Source organism: Phocoena sinus, chromosome 14 (genome assembly GCF_008692025.1).
Source record: "Phocoena sinus isolate mPhoSin1 chromosome 14, mPhoSin1.pri, whole genome shotgun sequence".
NCBI classification, from domain to species: Eukaryota; Metazoa; Chordata; class Mammalia; order Artiodactyla; family Phocoenidae; genus Phocoena; species Phocoena sinus.
Window position 1 is genome coordinate 50,155,459 of NC_045776.1, and position 24,256 is coordinate 50,179,714.

At 47.8% G+C, this 24,256-nt stretch overlaps 2 protein-coding genes across 5 annotated transcripts in view; one reads left to right on the forward strand and one right to left on the reverse strand.

The window, feature by feature from the left end:
• NPC1 (NPC intracellular cholesterol transporter 1) overlaps positions 1–1,571 on the forward strand; it is a 47,666-nt gene extending 46,095 nt beyond the window's left edge. The window contains exons 24-25 of the mRNA XM_032654001.1: positions 1–163; positions 769–1,571. Coding sequence (XP_032509892.1) covers positions 1–163; positions 769–851 — 246 coding nt within the window. The 3' untranslated portion in view covers positions 852–1,571. The remainder of the gene's footprint in view (positions 164–768) is intronic.
• Positions 153–23,241, reverse strand: RMC1 (regulator of MON1-CCZ1). Of its 4 annotated transcripts, XM_032654003.1 has the most exons (21): positions 22,925–23,241; positions 22,151–22,227; positions 19,388–19,472; positions 18,462–18,518; positions 16,993–17,079; positions 13,193–13,333; positions 12,781–12,884; positions 11,086–11,175; positions 10,889–10,994; positions 10,005–10,116; positions 6,876–6,920; positions 6,570–6,623; positions 5,595–5,723; positions 5,005–5,111; positions 3,434–3,553; positions 3,044–3,121; positions 2,639–2,743; positions 2,483–2,551; positions 2,165–2,390; positions 1,354–1,434; positions 153–600 (listed from the first exon to the last, which is right to left on the reverse strand). In XM_032654003.1, exons 1-20 carry the CDS (start codon positions 23,024–23,026, stop codon positions 1,355–1,357), a joined length of 1,974 nt encoding a protein of 657 aa, XP_032509894.1. In that variant the 5' UTR covers positions 23,027–23,241; the 3' UTR covers positions 153–600; position 1,354. The 4 variants fall into 4 exon arrangements, with proteins under 4 accessions (XP_032509894.1, XP_032509893.1, XP_032509896.1 ...); XM_032654002.1 differs by lacking the exon at positions 153–600 and having other exon boundaries at positions 1,269–1,434; positions 22,925–23,236; XM_032654005.1 differs by lacking the exons at positions 153–600; positions 22,925–23,241 and adding an exon at positions 22,295–22,474 and having other exon boundaries at positions 1,269–1,434.
• Positions 23,242–24,256: the final 1,015 nt, after the last annotated feature.

Sequence of the window (24,256 nt, forward strand, 5' to 3'; positions counted from 1 at the left end):
GTATTCAGCGGAATCACACTAACGAAATTTGGAGGCATTGTGGTTTTGGCCTTCGCCAAATCTCAAATTTTCCAGAGATTTTACTTCAGGATGTATTTCGCTATGGTCTTACTGGGAGCCACTCATGGATTAATATTCCTCCCTGTCTTGCTCAGTTACATAGGTAAGAGTTTTTATTTTTAACCTAGTGGGATGGAGGAAGCATGATACTAAAGGAAAGGGATACCTTGAAACATTCTTTTGAAGTATTTGAATGTACTTATACTGATGGTCATTTGATAAGTAACGCTGAGTTAAAAAACTTCTAAGAGAAGAACTCCAATCCTGGGGCTTCACGTTCGTCCACACTACTTCATTAGAAAACTGGAGGCCTCGCGTCGTCAGATTGGAAGCGAGTTTGTGCGTCAGCAGCCCAGGGCTCCTCCCTGCTGAGGTGAAGGACACGAGTCCAGCCACAGCCCAGTGGTGCCCTGGAACAGCTTTCATTTCCGTTCGCTGTTCTAGCGGAACACTGCCTCTGCTGTTCACCTCTAATTTTGGAGTTCTCCTTAGGATCTTTTTGCCTCTGTGGTCACTTCAGCTTCTGTAAATGACCTGTGGCTGAAAGAACAGTACTAATTTGTTTGATATACAGCTTTGTGATTAAGAAAATGAGGGGTTTTTTTTCCCCCTTAATCTCTGGGGGATAGGAAGTTGTGTTACAGTAGAAACTATCTCCTTTTCTCCTAAAGAAACGATCCCAAAGTTCATTCTTTTTATCCCTCACAGGACCACCGATAAATAAAGCCAAAAGTTTGGCAGCTCAAGAGCGATACAGAGGTACAGAGCGAGAGCGGCTCCTCAATTTCTAGCCCTCTCACGGGCTTCAGAGACTCTGCAGGTCAGGTAGTCGGTTTACCACTGGACAGCAGCTGCATTGTCAAGGCTCGGTTGAACCCTGAGTGCGAGCAGATGTCAGGCTATTAACAGCAGCAGCTTCGGCCATAGCGCTTGTAAACTCAGGAATGCAGACTCTGCCCCGAAGCAGTATTGCTGAGCCTGGAGGTAGCCCCAAGACGCTGGAGCGCCTTCTGGTTCTCCAGGAACGAAGCGTTGTTCTCGGGCAGGCAGAAGGGACGGCTAGGAAGGCTGCTCTCTGCTCACTGACACTTTCTAAAGGCCAATCAATGCAATGTTTCTCCTTTTGTAGGAGTAAGCCATCACACAAGTTCTATACCATATTTTTAGTAACATTTGAGGATGTCGTAGATATACTTTATTACAACATCTTGTAGTTTAAAGAGCTTTATTAACGCAATAAATTAACTTTGTAAATATTTTATATATATATAAAAAGAAAAACTAGCAAGTGACCTCAGAATGTCGTAGGCCTCATTAGAGCTTGGTCTCCAAAAACCTGTTTGAAAAAAGCAACGTGTTCTTCACAGTGTTCTCCTGTAAAGGAAAATACAGATTTAATCCGTTAGACAAGGCACGAAAGGAGGAAAACGAGAATGAACACTTTGCAGCTCCTAGATATGGATACTGGGTTTTAACTTATTTTTCTTTCATAAAATACTTTGTTTTCCTAAGCTCTTGAGTTGTCCTTTCTGTTTACCCAGCTTGTGCCATTACAGAACCTTTACAGCCCCCAGCAAACTGCCCTCTGCCCTGAGAGACTGGGGAGAAGCAGGGTGATCAGTGAATGCTGGGAGCCCTGAAAGAGTTACAGGTTCCTTCCCATCCTAAGGAAGAGGGTGCTTTAGATTTCATAACTTTGGAGATAAGAGTGATTAACCAATGCTTTCTGCCTAAAACTAAAACATCAACAAGCCCCAGGCCATTTACACCCTCCGCAGCCATTTCCTGTCTTGTTCCTAATTCTTCAGAAAGGGCCATTCCAGGCCCAGATGTCAGACGGAGCTGGGCCCAGGCTACCCTACCTTCCACCCCGACACCCCACTGCAGTTCCAGAGCAGAACTCCAGTTCCGTCAGCACCTTGAATCCACTCTTACCACAACAGGCTAAGGATTATGCGGGCTGGTACAAAATTTTGTTTTTTAAAAACTAACCCGAGAGTTCTCCAAACCAAAAGGCTTCTCGCCCCCCCAGCTGCCAGTGCTTTCCTGCTACTGTCCGAGTCTGTGGTCGCCCCAGGTCTTTTCCCTGCAGCTATATTCTCACCTGGTGTGAAACTAGGGTTCCCTCGCAAACGCTGGTTTCGCTGTTCAAAAAACCGGAATATAGTGTAGAAAAGCATGTGGTCTTCAGTCTGCTTTGCAGCATCTAAAAATTTCCGTGCAGAGATGTTGTCATGGCCACCAATGCCCCGAATAAACCTTAAGGCGGCTAACACTTGGTGTTTGGAAAGGAGAACTTCTACTATTTCATCATTTGCTGTGGAAAGTCGCTAGAAGTAAGGGAGAAAGAGAAATCCGGGTCAGTGCAAGTAATACGAACACGCTTCTGTGGGGTTTAAAACTCTTGCTGTATCAGAGTTACCTTCAACATATCCAGAGACAGCTGATGAGCAGGAGGGTAAAAACTTTCCAGGGAGAGCAGCAGACAAGCCTGGAAGACCCATTTTCAGATTAGATTTGCCGTATGTTGAAAGGTCAAATTTTAAGTCACAAAAGTAAAAATTGGGTGGTACTTAACCAAAGGCTTCGAGTCGCTGAGGACATGGTACTGCAGGAACTGGTGTAGCGTGTAGAATAGGTTGTGCTGGACGAGCGTCTTGATGACAAGCTCATGCAAATAATGCTGAGACAGAGACAGAAGGAGAGATGGTGTCCACGTCGCTCAACTACGACAGACTAGAGGCTCAGTATGCCGAGGACCACGGCTGCTCTAAGTGACGGGTGAAAGAACCCAACCTGGCCTGAAACTGATCATTCCACCTGAAAACGTGGGGTCACGTGAGGAGGGTCACTGAGTCTGAGGCAGGTGTGCAGACTCTTGTGGCGTACGGAGAGTCATCTCCGTTAAGGCACTGACAGTGCTTTTACTTTAACAATCCCCTGCCCCTCTAACGTGGGACCACAGATGCTGGCTTGAAGGTACCTGTACTGTGATCTGAAACTGGTTCAGAGAGCGGATGTATTCCATGAGCACGGCTATCATGAATTTCTGAGGCATCTCCTACAGAGGGGAAAAGTGTTTAGAACCAGAGCGGCAGAGGAGGCTCCGTGTAACAGCTCCTTGTTTATCCGCCCCCCTGCTTCCAGGGTTCTACTTGGCTGCTTTTGCACAAACCCCTCCAGAACCTCCCGGGTCGGGGATCATCTTTAGGCCTGTGTATTAGAAGCCAAACCATGAGCATTCAGTCCTCACCCAAGATAACCCAGTTACTCTAATCACATTCTGAGTTCTACTCGTTTTCCTCAGTCCCCTTCAAATGAGATCTTTGTTTTGGGAACCTTCAGTCCAGAAGGGGCGGCGAGCCTCCCCTACCTTCTTCTCTGCAAACGCCGACAGCACGTGGGTGTACATGTCAGACTGGTCGACCACGGCCTGGGTGCGCGCCGGCCTCCTGAGGAATGGGCCGCTCCGGCTCTGCCCCGCTTCCAGTGCCTGTACAATACATCACAGACGGGACCTCAGTCGTCTTCTGGGACATGGCGTGTTCGCAGTTAATCCAAAAAGACTGAACCCTTAGATGCTGGGAGCCTAAGACGTGAGCAGAGGATGACACTTACTTCATTACTCAGACAAAACTCTTTCCTGTGCTGGCCGGGGAGGAGTTTAGGAGGTCAGGAAATACACCAGTGTTCATGGATGGAACTAAAAAGCCTAAGTCACAGTTTTATCGAGACTTTTTTTTTTTTTTAATTTTTGGCTGCACCACGCCGCATGCAGGGATCCTAGTTCCCATACCAGGGATCGAACCTGCACCCCCTGCAGTGGAAGCACAGAGTCTTAACCACTGGACTGCCAGGGAGACTTTTTTTTTTAACCTCTTAAAATAACTCCCTAATTTTATTAATCACAGACCACCTAGCATTTGGGTTATCCCTGAGTAGCTGAAGGGGACGGGCATTCTGGGGTTTTTGTTATTGTTTAAAACCACTTCCATTTTTAGCCTTTGGACTAATCAGATTCTTGAAGTGGAATCATTCATTCCACTTCTCCTGAACTTATTTCTAGCTTCAGAAGATACAATAACAGTACAGCAGACCCCGAGAAGCCATGTTAATTTTTTCCAGCCCTTCACAGCAAACACTTGAGCCCACTATAGGAAAAGTACAGTGCTGACGCTGAGTCATCGCAGTCCTAAGGGGATGCTGACTGAGTGCCAGGACACGTCTTATTCTTTATAGCTGTTACATCCTCAAAGGAAAGGAAGAACAAGCAGCAAGATGATTATATTTCTGATTTACTGAGTCTAGGCTCTGGATTGGCAGAAAGACATAAAATAACCAAACTGAGACTGCTTTTTTTATCCATAAAATAAAGGCAGACCAAGGAGCTAGCTATGTGTAAGATCAAACATAGATTAAAAACAACAAAAGAGGGCTTCCCTGGTGGTGCAGTGGTTAAGAATCTGCCTGCCAAAGAAGGGGACACAGGTTCGATCCCTGGCCCGGGAAGATCCCACATGCCGCGGAGCAGCTAAGCCCATGCTCTGGGCCGCAGCTACTGAGCCTGCGCTCTAGAGCCCGTGCTCCGCAACAAGAGAAGCCACCGCAATGAGAAGCCCGCGCACCGCAATGAAGAGTAGCCCCTGCTCGCTGCAACTAAAGAGAGCCCGCACGCAGCAACAAAGACCCAACACAGCCAAAAGAAAAAATAATAATTTATAAAAAACAACAAAAGAAGGTGAAGACATTAAGTGATGTTCAGCCTCTAGCTCACGGGACACAGGGACTCTGGATTTACGTTCCCCCTACGGCCGGCCACCTTGCCCTCTGGCACACAGCAAACCTCACTGGTGTCATTCTGTCAGAATCTTGTGTCATAATTACACAGACAGTATACCCGGGGTGGGGCAGGGAGGAGGCCCTCGTCACGTACATACAACTTACCAGTGTGTAACTCTGCTCGGCGTCCAGGTACTTCTTATACTCCTGGTTGAGTTTATCAAAAACAGTGGCTATCACAGGCAGCGTCGCTCTGTCTGACTCTGTCAACACTGGAAGGAGTCAGGGTTCACACAGGTCGGCCAACCTTGTGTGAACTTTAGAACTTAAACACACTGTGAGAGAAATGACTCATTTCCGGGGGCCACCAGGGCATTCGGAGAAACGGCGTAGAGACTGGGGCACGAGGGCACTCGCCAGCCCTTGCCGGTTACTAACGTAGCTACGGAGGGCGTCAGAAGATTCTCAAAGTAGGTATAAATGTTGTGAGTGACTTGGATTCTGAAACAGGTTTGTTTTCAAGCTGGGGAGGGCAGCCTCTACCCTCATGTGTGCCCATGCTTAGTTTAGTCTTTGCCCAGGAAATGTCTTGTAGAGACAAGTCATTTTTATACTGAGCAGCCTTTCCAGGGGGCTAAATAATCCACTTGTCACTGAGCCTACCGGCTGCAGACAAGATAAAAATGTGGCCCGTCTCCCAGTGGGCGGCGCAGGCAGTGTCAGGAATCAGACCGCAGGGTGAGGACCCCACTTACTCTGTGAGCACACCGACAGGACGACGGTCTTGCATTCCCTTCTCTGGAGGAGGAAGTCCATGAGCCTGCCTTTATCTGGCAAGAGGTTTACTATGGGCTGAAGTTTCACTTGGAGGTTCCAGAGGTAACCTGGATTGAGAGGCAGCAAATTTAATAGTGGGATGCAAACCAAAACAAAAGCCCCAAAGCTGGTTCCCCTCAACATTCATGGGGGGAAGTGCTGCAAAGCACAGTCAGGGGCTGCTTCTCACGCCAAAGCACAGGCTGCGATGTTCAGGACACGTCTGCCAACAGTGGGACTGGCAGCCAAAGCACCTCTGCGTGTCGGCTGACTCCTCACAGAGTGACCCTCCACGTGCACCCGTGGAGTGTCTACTGCATACAGACAGGCGACCCCTCCCCGCACCTGACCAACCCCCTTTGACCTTGAAGGGAGAACGGGTGTCTGCAGGGCACGAACTTTGGTCCTGGGCTCCGGTTTCTCCTGCTCTGGCTCATTGGTCAAAAGGCAATTCCTGAGGCTCCCAAAGGAGCTCCGTAACTCAGCCATCCACCAGCCCTGAACCTCCTGACACCCACACTGCTGGGCAGGCGGGCAGAGCCCTTCTCAGCTGGGGCTCCAGGAGAGAAGAACCAAAGGCTTCACTGGAAATGATCTGAGTCACCCCTTTCTCAACCCTCCCAGGGCGGGCACCCCTCAGGACGGACGGGAGGCTGTCAGCAAGCACGGCCTTCTAACAGCGTGACCCCCACCCCAACTAACAGCGCGACCCCCACCCCGACCAACAGCGCGACCCCCACCCCGACCAACAGCGCGACCCCCACCCCAACAGCGCGACCCCCACCCCGACCAACAGCGCGACCCCCACCCCGACCAACAGCGCGACCCCCACCCCGACTAACAGCGCGACCCCCACCCCGACCAACAGCGCGACCCCCACCCCAACTAACAGCGCGACCCCCACCCCGACCCACCTTGGCTCGCACTGATGATGATGTCGGGCTGAAAGACAATCCAGGATGAAGAATCTACATGTCATAGGAAATTCTAAACCAGCAAGAGATGAAGACAAAAGGCAAACCCAGCTCCCACTAGCATCCTCCCACCCTGCTTGCTGAGGCCACCCTAGTGCCCGGCCCTTGATGGGAAGGAAACCCCACAGGCGCTTCCCACGACATTATTCACGCCTGACCGGGGGGCTCGGACCACCCTCAGACCCCAGTGTAAGGAGAGGTGACAGCTCCCCTGTTGTTCCCAGCCAAGGCCTTCGGAAAGGATACAGAGTTTACACGGGATGGGGGACTGGCTGGTCACGGGAGCAGGACCTACAAAGAGAGGAGACGCGTGTGTGTGAGGGCTGGTGACGCGGCCAGAAAGTGCTGCCAATACTGGGACGTAAAGGTAACACTTAATACTTCCTTCAGTAAATGTTCATTCGACTGTAGTTAGATACCGAAGAAGTGAACTGTCGTGTCCCACTGATAACGCCTATAAGGAGGAAGGGGGAAGTCGAGAACCATCCATGAAGATGTCTCGCCAAGGAGAAAGCAAGTCAAGGTTCAATTCACGGCGTTTTCTTTTTTACACACATGCACATTAAAGAACTGAGAAATTCACCTGAGTGATTCAGAATCAAATACTCAGATAATTCACTGAGACTATTTCAAACAAAGTGTTTTGTGGCTTAATTATCTAAATAATGAGCTCAATTCTCCACTGCACAGTGTAGGTCCAGGCAGAGATCTCACCTGGGAAGCAGACCCCCCCATAAAACCCTCACGTGACAGGGACTCACAACTACCAGTGACATTGCTCGAGTGTCTATGTCTGGGGGGGAAGCCCGCAGTAACCTTGATAAATACGGCCTGCAAACTGAACATGACTATTCCTAGTTCTGTTCCAATTACCCAGGTACAATCGGAAAATAGGTTTCAGTCGGCAGGTTGGAAAAGGTGGTAATTTTGCACAGACCCCCCAGTAGAGGACAGGGCCAGACCAGACAAGCTGAGGCAAAGAACACTTGCACTTGGAACCTACGAGTGAGGGTCCTACACGTGGGCCTTGACTGGCTACCCATCACGTTGACTTAATGCTTTGGTTTTGAAAGCCCACCAGGTGATCCTAACGTGTAGCCTACTCGAGAGCCACTGGTTGAACAGACCAAAACCAGAAGGGGAAACGAGGGAGGCTGGCTCTTCCCCAAGTTGCTGGTCTCGTCTTTCAAAATAGTCCAACAAGCTCTTCCTGACCTGCGACAGCGCACCTGTGACAGCACACCTGCGACAGCTCAGATGGGCAAAATACAAAGATGCTACAAACCTGTGAGGGGCTCGGAGTCTAGCAGGAAAAACAAAAAGTCATTAACCACAAAAAACGCTTTGCCAACCCACTCTAGAAGCCCAGAGATTCACGGACTCTTGAATTCTTATTAATCCCTGGGCTCTTGTTTTAGCCACACCTGGCCTTTGCTTTATATAAACAGCCAATCAGAACCTGACTACCTTCTTACTGGTCCTAAACAACTGCAACAGAGCTGAAGGGCTGAAACGTTTATAGTTGTTTCTGCCCCAATTCACCAGCAGTTACCTTCATGCTGAGTGAGCAGCAGATACAAGCCAACCATTTGACACAATCTACTCTTCTAAACATCACTACCCTGGGAAAAGGAAGAAGCTGGAAAGAACAGAGGGCCAAGAGACCTAATCAAATGTGCGAACTACAGCTGACCATCGAACAAGGCGGGTTAGAACCACATGTATCCACTTATACAGGGATTTTTTTTTCTTTTTTTAAAAATTTATTTATTTTTGGCTGTGTTGGGTCTTCGTTGCAGTGCACAGGCTTCTCATTGCAGTGGCTTCTCTTGTTTTGGAGCACGGGCTCTAGGCGCACGGGCTTCAGCAGTTATGGCATGTGGGCTCCAGCAGTTGTGGCTCGCGGGCTCTAGAGCGCAGGCTCAGTAGTTACTGCGCACGGGCTTAGTTGCTCCACGGTATGTGGGATCTTCCCGGACCAGGGCTCGAACCCGTATCCCCTACATTGGCAGGTGGATTCTCAACCACTGCGCCACCTGGGAAGCCCAGGAATATTTTTCAACAGTAAAACCCACTGTGGTTGGTTGAATCCTTGTATGCAGAACCTCGGCTATGGAGGGCGGACCGTAAATTACGTGTGGATGAACCCCACTGTTCAAGGTTCCACTGTAGCTTATTCTCACACTCTGCTCAGCTTCTGGCTGATCTGGCAAGTGCTCTTGCTAAACCATCAGCCAGGGCCTGATCTGATTCTTCCCTGTGACAGGTAACCAGGATATTCTGCCAGCAGGCGAGGCTGACACACCAAAGCTATCTGACGGGGATTCCTCTTAAGAAAACACTCCTCCCAGAGTTCCAAATGCGTACCATCTGACTATGGTTTACACACTGAAACTTCAACTAGCTTACTCTAGACTCCAATCTCCTTGAAGAGAATATGATTTGAGTTCTACCTTAAAATCGATTACATTGGGAAAAAGCAAAAGGAACCAAATGGTTTCTTTCCCTTTTTCTGAAATCCTGACCCTCTCTCTTCTCTGACTTCCTACTGCCACCTCTTCAGGTTGGAGGAGTGGTTCAGAATAACCTCAGAACCACAGCCTAAGTACTTACTGTGACCATCAGTCAAGGGAAAACGCAGTTATTTATTATAATTATGACACAGAATGTGCGAAAGATAAGGAAAAGCGATCCCAGGTTAAAATAACAGCCATGAGCAGCCAAATTTAACCTCAGGGCTACAGAGCACAGACCAACAGAAAGGTCAAGGTCTTATTCAACATTAAAAAAATCTTTGGGCTTCAATGGGTAATCACAACTCTCCATTTTAAAGCTCAGGGAAGAGAATCATTCTATTTTCTTCAAAGGAAGATTCTTCTCTCTTACAAAACACTTTTCACAAGACTTCCCTGGCAGTCCAGCGGTTAAGACTCTGCACCTCCACTGCAGGGGACGCAGGTTTGATCCCTGGTCAGGGAACTAAGATCCCACAGAACCAAAAAATAAAAAAAACACTTTCACGGGCTTCCCTGGTGGCGCAGTGGTTGAGAGTCCGCCTGCCGATGCAGGGGACACGGGTTCGTATCCCGATCCGGGAAGATCCCACATGCCACGGAGCGGCTGGGCCCGTGAGCCATGGCCGCTGAGCCTGCGCGTCTGGAGCCTGTGCTCCGCAACGGGAGAGGCCACAACAGTGAGAGGCCCATATACCGCAAAAAAAAAAAAAAAAAACACTTTCACAAGAACACAATTTTAGCTTAAAGAATCAGCAGGAGTATCATTTAAAAAACAGACTCACCCCTTGCAAAAGCAAACAGATCTGGGAAGCCCTTTGTCTGCTCCCCCATCCATGCACACACGGAGATTCCCTTTTACCTGCCACAGGGATCTGACAGGGCTGAATGGATCGAGCTGGAAGCACCGGGTGATGGAGGGTAATGGTGCCATCGAACTCCCCCCTCAGCTTGATATCAAATATCACTGATGTCTGAGGGGGAGAAAGACAAGACTGTGATATCAGCCCAGACAAACCACGGTTCCACCCGTTCCTCTCGTGACCTCACACCTGCTGTTTGGGATCAGCTGAAGGAGCCCCGTGTCTGCGTTCCACCCCTGCACGCTGGTTCTTATTTGAGGAGGAACCTGCTGGAACATCCCAGCTCTCTTGTACATGTCTATCAGCTCTCAGAAGTATTCCTGGAATCTATGACAAGCTGCCTCTGAAGAGCTCCATCTTTATTAGTTATCGACACGGGTGTCACCAGCCTCCAGGAGGCAAGGAGGGAAGTGGCTTGTCTCCCACCAGACACCCAGCTGGTGGGGTAGAAGCAGCAGGATCATTCTAGTTCTTTCTCTGTGGCCACAGAGCCTCGAAACCGTCATCACCTACGCTCACAGAGCCTCGAAACCGTCATCACCTACGCTCACAGAGCCTCGAAACCGTCATCACCTACGCTCACCGAGGAAGTACAGGGCTCGTGTGCTCACACAACACACTGGCTCGGCGGGGAATCCCCAGCTGAGATGACTCGACCAAATAATTGTTCCAAAGTCCAATCTCCTCACATGTGTTACTTTGTGAAACAGTTTTTAATTATGTTAATCAACTGGTAGGGTTTTCCTAAACCATCTAGAAATCCAAACCCATTTCCACCTGGAAGATCAAAACTTTGAGCATAAAAAGCACTTTCTAGTCTCTTTCAGAGTATTCTGTCCATTTTCACAGCTCTCTCAAGCAGGACACCCCCCAACACTCGTACCTCCGTGTCCTGATGATGAACGACCACCAGGTTGTCCACCACGTTCAGCGCGAACTTCCCTGTCCGGTTTAACTTCAGTATGTGCATCTTTTTACAGGCGCCTTCTCTGCAGGACAACAGAAAGGTCAAAAAATAGATCGACAAGCTTTAGTTCATATTTTACAATTGGAGAAGAGGGAAGAAAGCATTAAATATACCGTGGTAGGTGATACAGGACTACCTCCGCTCCAGTACTATTGGAGGTCCGAGAATGATGCCTCAGGAAGAGAACATATAGCTGTCCGTATCTAATCACAGAACAAAGAGACGTAAGTCATGCTGGCTGTTTGACGTCCCTCCATTCTAACTGCAGAGTTATAAGGCCACAGTTAAGTAAATTAAGAGATATTTACTTAATGGGGTATTTCGCAGCCAACAGAAATATTTACAAAAACAGTGCAGTTACCTTAAAAAAAAAAAAGCCTATTATAAAGTTAAGTGAAAAGGGGGGATGCAAAACTAAATATAGCTTGGGCTTCCCTGGTGGTGCAGTGGTTAAGAATCTGCCTGCCAGTTCAGGGGACACGGGTTTGAGCCCTGGTCTGGGAAGATCCCACATGCTGTGGAGCAACTCAGCCTGTGTGCCACAACTACTGAGCCTGTGCTCTACAGCCCATGAGCCACAACTACTGAGCCCACGAGACACAACTACTGAAGCCCGTGCACCTAGAGCCTGTGCTCCACAACAAGAGAAGCCACCGCAGTGAGAAGCCTGCACACCGCAACTAGAGAAAGCCCACACGCAGCAACAAAGACCCAACGCAGCCAAAAATAAAATTAAAAAAAAAAACTAAACTAAATATAGCTTGATCACAGTATTTCAAAAGAAAAACACAAGCTTCTGCAGAATGACTTATGCAGAATGTCCAAAACTACTGGAACGAGATACATGTTGTCAAACAGCTGCCCTTGAGTAATATGCTAAGTCCATTTTCTTTTTAACTTTCTGTAATTTCCCAGTTTTATATAATGAGTACATTCCTTAATCACAGGAAAATATTATCACTCTTGACTTTTAAGCCTCATCTGATAAATGTTGCCATGACCAGTTCCTGCATGTACACTTTTATTCCAGGAGTTCACACTTTGCTGGGGCTGCCTCAGGGACAAGGAGGAGACTGGGGGAAGGGTCTCCCCCTTTGCAAGGACTGTTCTCATTTTATCTTTTTCTAAACCAGGATGCCGCAGATTTCTTAAAAAAAAAAAAAAAGCATTCTAAATGCTAAAAAATTTTACTGTTTGGAAACCACTGTTTTAGGCCATAGAAGAATCAGAAGTAATTTAGGAGCAAACTGTTTATATTTGTTGAATATGGGTATATAGGAGATTCTTGGTATCAGTTTCTATTCTTGTGTGTTTGAAACTTTCATAATAAAGTTGTAAAATATGAGATATCTGCATTTCCAAATGAAAATATACCTTCCTACATAAGTAATTCAGGTCTACATTTTGTTAGATCAAAAATGTAAACTATGTTTTTTTTTAGAACAAGCATGATATATTTTAGCTAAAAAATAATGTGTGATAAGTTCTGACTCACTGACTGAAAAGAAATTTCTAAAACTAAGAAACCTAAGAAATAAATTGGTTCAATGTTCTCATTTTATCAGACTAGAATGGTGAAAAATTCCCTAAGATCACAAAGTTAATAAAATCAAAAAAGAATGTCATGAAGATGACGGGCTTTCTACATTCCTAAGATCTGGGTACGAAGCAGGGAAGGCGGAGTCCTTATCCTGTGTTCCAAGGCTACTGGAGCACCAGCAGCCCTGGAGCTCTTACAACATGCTTCTTCTATCATGATATCCCTGAAAGCAATCACGAGAAGGAATTCTCTCAAAGAACAGACATACATCGTCGCCATGGCAATGTCTCTCTCTGAGAGGCTCAGTTTAGTTGACTTAGGTGCAGCTGGTAATTCGATCTCAAACTTGGGCAGCTTTGACATAGTGCCAGCCTGTTTGGGGAAGAAAAAAGTTTTAAGAAAAGCTTATTAAACCCCCTCTGATGTTTTAGCACTCCCCACATCAAATCATTGAGGATATACACGCATTATGTCTTTCCATCCTTTCCAGGGTCCCAGGGTCCTGTCCCAAGAAGGACTCATTCTTGGCGGTGATGGGATGGTACGGGGTGCCCTCTAGTGGTCGGAAGTGGCAAGGCTCTTGTTGGAGGAACGTGCCCCTTTGAAGTTACTGGATCAGTTAGGATGTTAGAGGAACAAGGTAGGAGGGGAAATTTTTTTAAAGGGAAGCTGACTCTTACCCGGAAATAGAAGGGCTGCAGCACATTTCCAAGCACCGTGGTGGACAGCAGAATCACAGCACTCTCGGGACAGTACATGTACCAGTTCACATTGATGTTCTGGCTCTTCAGGAGTTTCAGATTCCGTTTCTCTGGTAATACCTGAAGCAAAGTTCAAGAAACAGAGCCTTCATTTAAAAACAGCAAATGGGGCTTCCCTGGTGGCGCAGTGGTTGAGAGTCCGCCTGACGATGCAGGGGACACAGGTTCGTGCCCTGGTCCGGGAAGATCCCACATGCCGCGGAGCGGCCGGGCCCGTGAGCCATGGCCACTGAGCCTGCGCGTCCGGAGCCTGTGCTCCGCAACGGGAGAGGCCACAACAGTAAGAGGCCCGCGTACCGCAAAAAAAAAATAAATAAAAACAGCAAATGGGGAATTCCCTGGTGGTTCAGAGGTTAGAATTCCACGCCTCCACTACAGGGGACACGGGTTCAATCCCTGGTTGGGGAACTAAGGTCCTGCATGCCACGTGGCTTGGCCAAAAACAAACACAACAGCAAAGTGTGTGAAGACTGGGACTTCCCTGGTGGCACAGTGGTTGGGAGTCTGCCTGCCAATGCAGGGGACACAGGGTCGAGCCCTGGTCTGGGAAGATCCCACATGCCACGGAGCAGCTAAGTCCATGCACTGCAACTACCGAGCCTGCGCTCTACAGCCCACGAGCCACAACTACTGAGCCCGCATGCCATAACTACTGAAGCCCGTGTGCCTAGAGCCGGTGCTCTGCAGCAGGAGAGGCCACTGCAATGAGAAACCAGCGCACAGCAATGCAGAGTGGCCCTTGCTCACCGCAAATAGAGAAAGCCCATGCGCAGCAATGAAGACCCAACGCAGCCATAAATTAAAAAAAAAAAAAAAGTCTGAAGACTGACACAGTAAATGAAGAAAATAATAAAAAGCAGAAGAAAAAACCCAGTAGGTTAAACAGAAAAAAATAATCATTTTTATTTATCACAGCTACCATTTATCCAGCCCTGTGCTTAGCACTTCCAAATCTTAGCTCGTTTACTCTCTCCACAACGCTGAGAGCTGGGCATCATTAGGCCAATTTGAGGGGAGAAAATAAGGCTCGGAGAGGCGAGGGGACCTGCCTCCCCAGTGACGGCCTAGGCAGCCCACTTCACTGCAGGGCAGGGCTGAGCCTCCTCATTCCCAGGCACCGTCCACCGAAGGGCAGGGAGGAGCAGCATCCTCACTGTCACGGAAACGGTCAAAACAAACCCGTGCCCCTGGAGCCACGTGCACCGAACCAGGCGCCACCCAGCCTGCAGTCTCAATTTGAGGCTGGGAGGGGCTCCCTTCTTCTAACAGACGTGTTCATGAGACTCCGCATGCAAACCTAGTATTTTATAATCAAGACACATTTCAAATATACTCTCAATCTCCTGATACATTAAGGAATGCTGAATACAGCCCCAAGATGTTAGTTAATGCTCCCAGAACACTGCCCTGCAGAACAGACCTGGAAGTCAGGGTTGGGGGCGTGCGTTTCTCGATAATCCAGGTACAATAAAATAAAGATGTGATAGAGTCCTCTTTCTTTCTAACTTATTTCTTGAAGATCTGAAAACCATCTAGATGACCTGAATGGACGCTTTTCTACTACTGAGAACAGAAAGCCATACTTTTAAATGATTGCCCGAGGGAACCCTTCTGTAAAGCAAGTGGTCATTTCCTTGCTATCATAGGTACAAAATTCTGTACGTATGGGATTCGTGTAGTTTTTCTTTCCTTCTGCTGGTCAGCTAAGGTTCTGATTACAGCCCTACAGCAAAGCACCACAACATTCACTTTGCACACTGTTACACAGGTATATCTCCTCCATTAGTACATTCTAAATGACACTGCTTTCGTTAGGGCAACAAAGTTAACACTCTCCACATTGGCTCCACTTAGCGAGATCTCAGAAGCCTTCCCAATAGGTCAGGCAGCTAGAACATACTAGAAGATAAAGAGGAAGGTGCAAAGTAAAATCAGTAGAGTGAAAAGGCAACCTATGGAACGGGAGAAAACATTTGCAAATCATCTATCTGATAAAGGGTTAATATCCAGAATATATGAAGAACTCCTACAACTCAACAACAAAAAGAAATAACCCAAATAACAAAGCACTTGAATAGACATTGTCCAGAGCACATGCAAATGGCCAACAAGTCATGAAAAGCTGTTCAACATCACTAATCAGAGAAATGCAAACCAAAACCACAATGAGATACCGTCTCACAACCAGCAGGATGACTGCTATCAATAAAACAGAAAACAACTAGTGTTGGTGGCGATGTGTAGAAACTGGAACCCTGTGCTCTGTTGGTGGGGATGTAAAATGGCATACCTGCCATTGGAAACAGTATGGAAACAGTACGGTAACCCCTCAAAAATTAACAACAGAATTACCATGGGATCCAACAATCCCATTTTAGGGGTATATACTCAAAAGAATTGAAAGCAGGGTCTCAAAGAGAGACTTACACACTCGTGTTTCTAGCAGCGTTATTCACAATAGCCAAAAAAATGGAAGCAATCCAAGTGTCCATCAGTGGAAGAATGGATAAACAAAATGTGGTGTATGTATAACAATGGAATATTATTCAGCCTTAAAAAGGAAGAGAATTCTGACACATGCTATAACATGGACAAACCTTGAGGGCATTATGCTAAGTGAGATAAGACAGCCAGAAAAAAACAAACATTGTATGATTCCACTTATATGAGGTAGAGGTCCTTAAAGCAGACAAATTCATAGAAACAGGGGAAAAACAGTGGTTACCACGGGCTGGGAAAGGGGAAATGGGGGAGTTGTTGCTTAATAGGTACAGAGTTTCGGTTTTACAAGATGAAAGTTCTAGAGATCTGTTTCACTACAACGTGAATATATTTAACACTAATGAATTGTACACTTAAAAAATGGTTACGACGGTAAATTTCACCTTATGTGCTTCTTATCACAATTAAAAAAATTCTTTTTAAGAGGAAGAGGCAGTTCAAGAGGAAACACAAAGGTACAATACACAAAAGGTGCTTACCTCCCTCGTAATGAAACATACAAATTAAAATGGCTTTCCACTTCTCAGACTGGCAAATGTCTACAGACTTATAACATCCAATTCTGCTAAAGGTTTGGAAAATGGAGATTCCTACATTGCTAGTGAGAATGCAACTTCTAGAAGAAATTCAGTGATATCTTTTCAGCTTTCTAGATGTTTGTACCTAGGCTGTAATTTTCCCTTCCAACAATTGCCTCACCTAAGAATATAAAACAATGGTTACAAACCCGTTCACTGCTTGAAATCACTGTAGAATTGTTTGTAATCACTAAAAAGTGAAAACAAGCATGAAGTTCAACAGGAACTGGTTAAACTGTAGCAGGTCCACACAACAGAACAAATATGGAAAGACGTCTAACGACAGCTATGCCAAAAATAAATAAATAAATCAAGCCACAAGTTTATATACAACATAACCATTTCTGTAAAATCAACAAATGTTGCTACCTTTGTAGGAATGAAATGGAGGAACATGCATCAAATGGTTCATAATGGTTACTTCTAGGGACTACGGGGGACTTTTACCTTCCATATATCTTGGTAACGTTTGAATGTTTTACAAAAAACATGTATTACTTGTAATCAGAAAAAAAGAATAAAAGCCCAAACGGAAGACTAAAGCTCTGGAATCTCAAAATATCTATCTAGTGCTGAATTCAAAAGGCGGCCAAAACACGATCACAGACCTTTCTCTAGCACATGTAAGTAATACAGTACCTGGTAAAATTCGATTCCTTGATCTGTGATGAAGACAATTTCAGTAGAACTGGTCCAGCAGAATCCTAGTATGTTGGCATTCTTGGTCTGAAAAGAATTGTAAAAGATTCTTTTTAATTAAAAGAAAAAAATATATGTATAATTCTCTTCAAAAGCTTAAAATACCTTGTTGTTTGTATTGCTCTTTAATAAAAGTTACCGAGATTTGATTACTTATGAACAAATCAAACTTTCTTTTAAATACACCGCTCCCAGATTTTCACCTGTAATGCCTCACTGAGGCACCTGAATCTGAAGTCCTTCTCGTCAACAGGACAGAGAGAAAGGCAACTGCCCCGCACTCACCGATACCAACCTCTCTACTTTAGGAATCAAAGGACAGCTGACACTCTGAGTCAAACACATCATAAAAGCTGGCGTTATAAAAGTATAAAGGCCTAAAGGTTCTCTGTGGCTCTTGCCCCAAATGGGGTTGGAGGCCTTGAGCCCCGTCCCAAGTCACGTGGTCAACAGCAGCAGTGGGAGCCGAAGGGCAGCTGGGCCAGGGCCAGGGCTCTGCTGCACACAGAGCACCCGGAGCTCTGCCAGGGGCTCAGGCGTTTGCAGATGGGCCCCTCCTTGCTGAGGGACCCACCTGGATCCCCAATCAGCAAAACCGTCACAAAAATGAAAAAGGTATACCCTATCCACCTGCAGCTTCTGCGGGTTTCCCGGGTGCCGCGATGCCCACTGAGCTGAGCCCCCACTAGCCTAGTTCATCATAGCCGGCAAATCTAATTAAAATGGATTAGAATCTCCACCGAGGGAAAGAAGGGAGGGAGGAGGGAAGGGGAAGGACACGAAGAGCACAAGTCGAGAAAAGAAAACATCATCAGGAAAAAGGGGAAAAGAACTCCTTTTCCAAAAACCTCCAAAGAGGCTGCTATCGCCGCCCAGCAGAGAAGGGCAGGGGCAACAGGAAGACAACAGCTACCAAGTGCTGACATGGCTCGGTGTTCAGCATCCTGCATCCATTTAATTCTTCCAGCTCCATCTTATAGACGAAGAAACAGGCTTTAAAAACTTTAAGAAGTGTCGGGCTTCCCTGATGGCGCAGTGGTTGAGAGTCCACCTGCCGATGCAGGGGACACGGGATCGTGCCCCGGTCCGGGAAGATCCCACATGCCGCGGAGCAGCTGGGCCCGTGAGCCATGGCCGCTGAGCCTGCGCGTCTGGAGCCTGTGCTCCGCAACGGGAGAGGCCACAACAGTGAGAGGCCCGCATACCGCAAAAAAAAATAAAAATAAAAATAAAATAAAATAAAAAATAAAAAAAACTTTAAGAAGTGTCCAAAGTCAGAGCCAACGTGAGGCAGATCCCAGCATTCAAGCACAACCTGCTTCCAAGTTCGTGCTCTAAATTACCACGCTACCCTGCGCCTCTACCCCCGGAGTTAACGCTCACCAGCTGGGAAAGGATCAGGCCCATACCTTGCACTCCTGAGTGTACTCCAGCTGAGGACTATCCGGGGTAAAATTAGAAAAATCCTGGAAAACAAAAACACACGAGGAGAAATGTGGATTGGGCAGCATACTGCCGACCTACTTTGGTATACAATGAGACAAGAGAAAAAGACAAATTTAAAAAGTGATCAGAAAAAAAAACTGACAAAACCCAGACAGGAAAAATAAAAAGACTGATTTGGACAATCTGCCCCCTTAATAGCAGCAGGCCGACAATTCAGTTTTTTTAAACGAGTTAATCCAAATACTGTTAGGGTTTAGAAACTGATTTTGAGAATTCATTCCTCAAATGGTTGATTTCAGAGAAATGGGTTGCTGTATTTTACTAGGGGCTTTCCAAAAATTTTAGTAATTAATACTTGACAGAAGGAAACAGGATTCTGCCTCCTTCCCGACAGCTTTTCCTCTACTTCACAAATGGCGATGGTGAAGATTTATGAAGACTAAAATGCTGACAGGCTGCTCCAGCTTTGAATATCTGCTCCTATTAGGTTGAGCATTCAAAGATGAGAGAAGTGAATAAATGGAGTTACTCTGGTAAGCTTAACTCACAAAGTCACCAAAGATATGCTTCGCATAACCTATGGTGCTGGCTGTCAATCAATACGAAAGACACCTGAGGTTCCAACTTACTTTAAAAAAAATATTAAGTAAAAAAAAACTAAGGCCATAAGTATTCACCCATTTAAATGTCTTTCTCACCTTCAAGAATCCAAAGGCTCAAATACAATGCAGCATAACTACAGCTTCCATGTAGCTGTAGTATAAGCTTCCAGCTTATTATTATTAAAATAATAAATGGTTCCTTTAACACTGGAATTTTGCAATTCATTCTCTTCCAAATGTACTTCTAATGCCCTTTTCTTCATACTGTATTTAAAGATATGTCTTACCACGGTCTTTGAGGTCCTCTGAACAGCCAATATCTTATTTTCTAAGGAAAACTTAATGCACTTCACTTCTCCTTTGTCCTCCATTCTTTAAAAGAAGAAAGAGCAGGTTATGAGTTACACTTCAAAACTGCATTCTAGCATCTAACATTTTGTGAGAAGAAAAAAGGCAAGTTAAATATTCAGGAAGGGACTTCCCTGGTGGTGCAGTGGTTGAGAATCCGCCTGCCAATGCAGGGGACATGGGTTTGAGCCCTGGTCCAGGAAGATCCCACATGCCGCGGAGCAACCAAGCCCGTGCCGCCACAGCTACCGAGCCAGTGCTCTAGAGCCCACAAGCCACAACTACTGAAGCCCATTCGCCTAGAGCCCGTGCTCCACAACAAGAGAAGCCACCGCAATGAGAAGCTCACGCACCACAACGAAGAGTAGGCCCCGCTCGCCGCAAATAGAGAAAGCCCACATGCAGTAAGGAAGACCCAGTGCAGCCACAAAAAAAAAAAAAAATTCAGGAAGCAGCAAATCTTAGTTTAAAATTAAAACTATGTTTCTGAAGCTATCAGTAGGACTGCTTTTCAAAGAACAAAGTCCAACTGGCAACGGGTGGCAGGAGAAATCGACAGAATTGCAGGTAACAGCGACTGAGGGGTTGAGAACACTGCACTTTCACCTGAGCCTCCCTTTAGGCGTAACTAAGTCCAGACCCATGCAGTAACTTTCTCCACACACTGCCGCCTTCCCTCTCCATCGCCCTCACAGCAGCACTTTATTTTTTCTTTGAGATGCTGGCAGCTGTGAAATATTTATTTACATACTTATTTTATTTATTTATTTTTTTGCGGTACGCGGGCCTCTCACTGCTGTGGCCTCTCCCATTGCGGAGCACAGGCTCCAGACGCGCAGGCTCAGCGGCCATGGCTCACGGGCCCAGCTGCTCCGCGGCATGTGGGATTTTCCCGGACCGGGGCACGAACCCGTGTCCCATGCATCGGCAGGCGGACTCTCAACCACTGCGCCACCAGGGAAGCCCTACTTACTTATTTTTGATTGACGTACAGCAGTGCTTTTGAAAGGAGTCTACTCTTTGCCACCCAGTACCCAAGGGCTGCACCGCCAGGTGGGCTCCACCTCGGGTCCCACAACTGCCTCAATCGGACATTACATGGGAAGTCAAGAAATGGACCACAGAGGAAACTCTCAGAGGAAAGGGGATGTTCACCATCCTGACTGGTGATGGTTTCATGGATACATGTGTCGAAACTCATCAATTGCATATGTCAAATATATGCAATTAATGATAATTAGACCACAATAAAGCTACTAAAAGTAAATAAGATGTTTTTTTAAAAGAGGGTTAAGTTCAGTATCTCCCCCCCCAAGCCTTCCTGAGCCCCTTAATCTGGATCATCATGGCCTCACCCTCACTTTCCACACCCAAGAGACCACCAAGTCTTACCCCAGACCTTCTTAAGCAACCCTTGAGTGCCTATTGTTTGCTGGTCTACAGTGCCTTCAGGCTGGTCTTCCCTGCCTGCTCAGATTATAGCAATTGTCTCTTAATGGGATCCCAGACTGACAGGCTCCCAATAATCAAGCTTCAATGCTGCAACAGTGCGTTCTTTCCAAACGTTGACCTCATCATGCCACGCCCCACCTTTACCTTCAGGAACAAGATAAAGCCCGAAATTCACAGCAGAATATAGCCGACTGCTGCCAGAGGTCACACCACCACCCACCCTTCCCTGCATGAAACCTCATTTTCAGTCACACAGACTCGGAGTCCCCCCAACACGGTGCCTGCATGCCTTCTTGTTTCCTCCATCCGGAAGCCTCTTCTCTTCTCTACCTAGAATCTTCTCTTTCAAGCCTCGCTCCACTCTGAGGCCTTCTCCCGCCTGGGCAGTGGTCTTCCCCAGCCCATCCCAAGACAAATGTCCATCTCTTCTCTGTGGCCACATTCTGAACAGAGCACTACTACAGCACCTACCACAGTAAACTGTATGAGTCCACTCACCTGCCTCCCACTCTAAATATATGACTTTTCTAGAAGGGAGCCAAGCTAACTCAAAGCCTTCCCACACCTGATGCCCTGCACAGGGGCTGCAATCAGTGTTTTCCAAACAAATGATGATCAAAGAAAAAGAGGCTGATTCATTTTCTGTTTCAAAAACTGTTTCCTATTTACACAAGACAATTGTAAAATGTAAAATGAGTACTACACCGTACTTTCCCCTTCTGTAATCAAAAGAGTTAAGGTGACCAGATACTTTATCATCCAAACTGAGATATCTCTGAAAGTAAAAGAGGCTGCTATTCATTCCCCTTAAGTATAGTGGAAGCTGAGATTTTAATGCACTTTATTAGATGGGAAACACTGACCTAGGAATCTTCTCCACCTCCCAAACGCTCTGCAAAGACCCTGGGCCCAAAGAGGAAATGAAGGCCTCCCTCTCAAGAAACCGGAAATAGGCACATCAACGCACCCAACCGGCTAATTTCAAGTGTCAGGAAGTAGGTGCCCTGCGCTGGAGTATCTGGATCCCAAAACAACAGGGAAGGCCTCCACACGTTCACTCTGCACGAGGTACTGAGATGTACCACCAAGGCTGCACAGCTCCCTTTTCCTACAGACTGGGATATGCCCCCCACTTCAGCCCTCTTAGCGGAGACAAGGACAAAATTTAAAACAATCTTCTGAATGACAACAGAAAAACACCATTTTGTTTACATGCTGAAATATTCTGAAAACGTCAATACAATCATTACCTAAATGAGAGGGGATTCCTGTCATCTGGGCCTTTAACTACCACTCCAGTAGCTCCACCGGATCGAACAGCAAAAACCTGAGAGGGAAAAGCAGCAACGTTTTAACGGCCTGAACTTTTAAAGGCTTTAGACACATATACCAACCTGCAACGATGATTTCTGCTACACCCTACCCTTGGTTCAACTAAACTAACGTGGCGCATAGCAAACTGCAGAGGCTTGGTGTCCACACGAATCTTCAGAAAAAAGAGAGTAGAGACCAAAAAAGTCTCCCATTCCGAGAGAAGCCCGCCGAGCGAGGCTCCAAGTTTTAATCCGTTTCGGCAAAGGCGACGCCGCGGCACTTGCGCACACCCTGCTCCTCCTCCCCGCTGCCCCCCGCACCCCGCCCCTTTACAAAATTCCGAGAATAATGAAAATCTCAACGTCTAAATCTTTGAATGCAAGGGAAACTAATGACAAATACAGACAACAAAAGGAGCCGAGGAAACACCGGAGTGCTACCAGCTGACCACACCGGCCGAGGGGCGCAGGGTGGGCGCGGGGGCTGGGGTCCACCCCGCTGTCACTTCGTTGGGGGGAAAGCCCCGGCCGCGGCGGAGCCTGGTCCCACAGGAAGGGACTGGCGCGGATCCCGCGCCCGCAAGGCAGGAGAGGCCCCAGGCCTGGTCCCCGGGCTCCCAGCCCTAGCGCGCGGGACACCTGGGGGCACCGGGGGCGGCGGGCAGGGCGCGCCGGGCCGCGCGGGGGAGTAGGGCGCGGGCCTGCCCGCACCTGCTTGTTGGCCTCATCGAAGAAGACGCAGTTGACCGGGTTCGCCTTCTCGAAGTGCACCGGCCGCTCGCACAGCTCCAGGTAGTAGTCCTCCTCGCCCATGGCGGGCGCCGCAGCGGCGGCGGTGGGCCCGGGGGCGGCCGCCAGCGTGGAGCTGAGCTAGCGGCACCCGGCGCAGGGAGTCCGGCAGTGCGGCGGCGGCGGCGGCGATCTCGCGGGCTCTGAGGCCGCTTCCTGGTGCCACGCCCCCAGCACTCCGGCACGTGACTCGCGGCGCCGGCCCCCTGGCCACGGGAGGGGGGCTTCCCCCACCGGCCGAGACCAAGGCCCGCTCTCCGTTAGAGGTTCCTCGCCTTTCCGGGAGGGCGGGGTCCCAGTGCGGCCCACCGGGCGGAGGGCGGAGGGCCGAGGGCGGAGGGCCGAGGGCGGAGGGCCGAGGGGTGACCCGGAAGCCTGTCGGGTGCCGAGGGAGGGCGTCGGCGCCCTGGATCCCAGCCGCACCTTCGCTGACACGTTCCGGGCCAGGCTCCCACTCCGTTCCGGGAGGCTTGCTCAGGGCCACGTACTCGCGTGGGGCAAGGCTGCCCCCGGGTCTAGGGAAAGCGCATCTTTCTCTTGGGAGGGCTTCTTGAGCCTGCCTCTGAGGGAGCTTAGTAAGGGAGAACAGTACTGTGGTCAGCACCTGGTTGTTGTGAGCTTGCAACAGGGAAACCTAGTTTAGCTTGCAGGTCTGAAAGCCTCTTTTGATGGCTTTGACAGTTGAGGGGGAGGGCAGGGGTAGGTGGGGGTAGCTCCTCATTCAAGAGATAGAAGGGAGGGAAGAAGGGAGGATCACGGATGACGCCCTAGGTGTCCATTCTCTACAACCAGATGGATTTTGGCACCATTCTCCAGGATACAGAGGCTTGAGAAGTTTGGCAGGGAAGTGGGAAAGATCAAGAGTTGGGTTTTCAACATGTGAATCCAAAGAGAAATGACAGCTAGACAGATGGATATATAGGTCTGAAGCTCATCAGAAGAGTGACGAAATTGGGAGTTATTGGAATATTTGAAGCAGTGGAATTGGGTGGGATCATCTGAGACAGGGACATAAAGGAAAACACACACACAACCAGCCTTTAGAGGCCAGGACCAGGAATCAGCAAAGGAGGACAAGCAGAGCCTGCCAGAGAAGTAGACAGAAAACCAGGGAGAGGGTTGTTTCTGGAGATGCGTGTGGAGACTGTTTCAGGAAGCTGGTGCTGTCCGCTTTAACAAAGGCGCTGGGAAGTCGGCTAGAGAGAGCACTGAAAATGTTCCAGAGCAGGACCCTACTGAGCCTTCCTGGGATAG

Bases quoted from the DNA above. Each gene is read 5' to 3' on its own strand.
- RMC1 (XM_032654003.1), bottom strand. From the start codon at position 23,026: ATGGGCGAGGAGGACTACTACCTGGAGCTGTGCGAGCGGCCGGTGCAC. The intron at 5,724-6,569 runs GTGGGTCGGGGT...CTCTCAATCCAG, and splicing joins CATCATCAGTGCGAGCCAAG to GTTACCTCTGGAACCTCCAA. The intron at 3,122-3,433 runs GTAGGGGAGGCT...TCCCCTCTGTAG, and splicing joins CGGCGTTTGCAGAGAAGAAG to GAGATGCCTCAGAAATTCAT.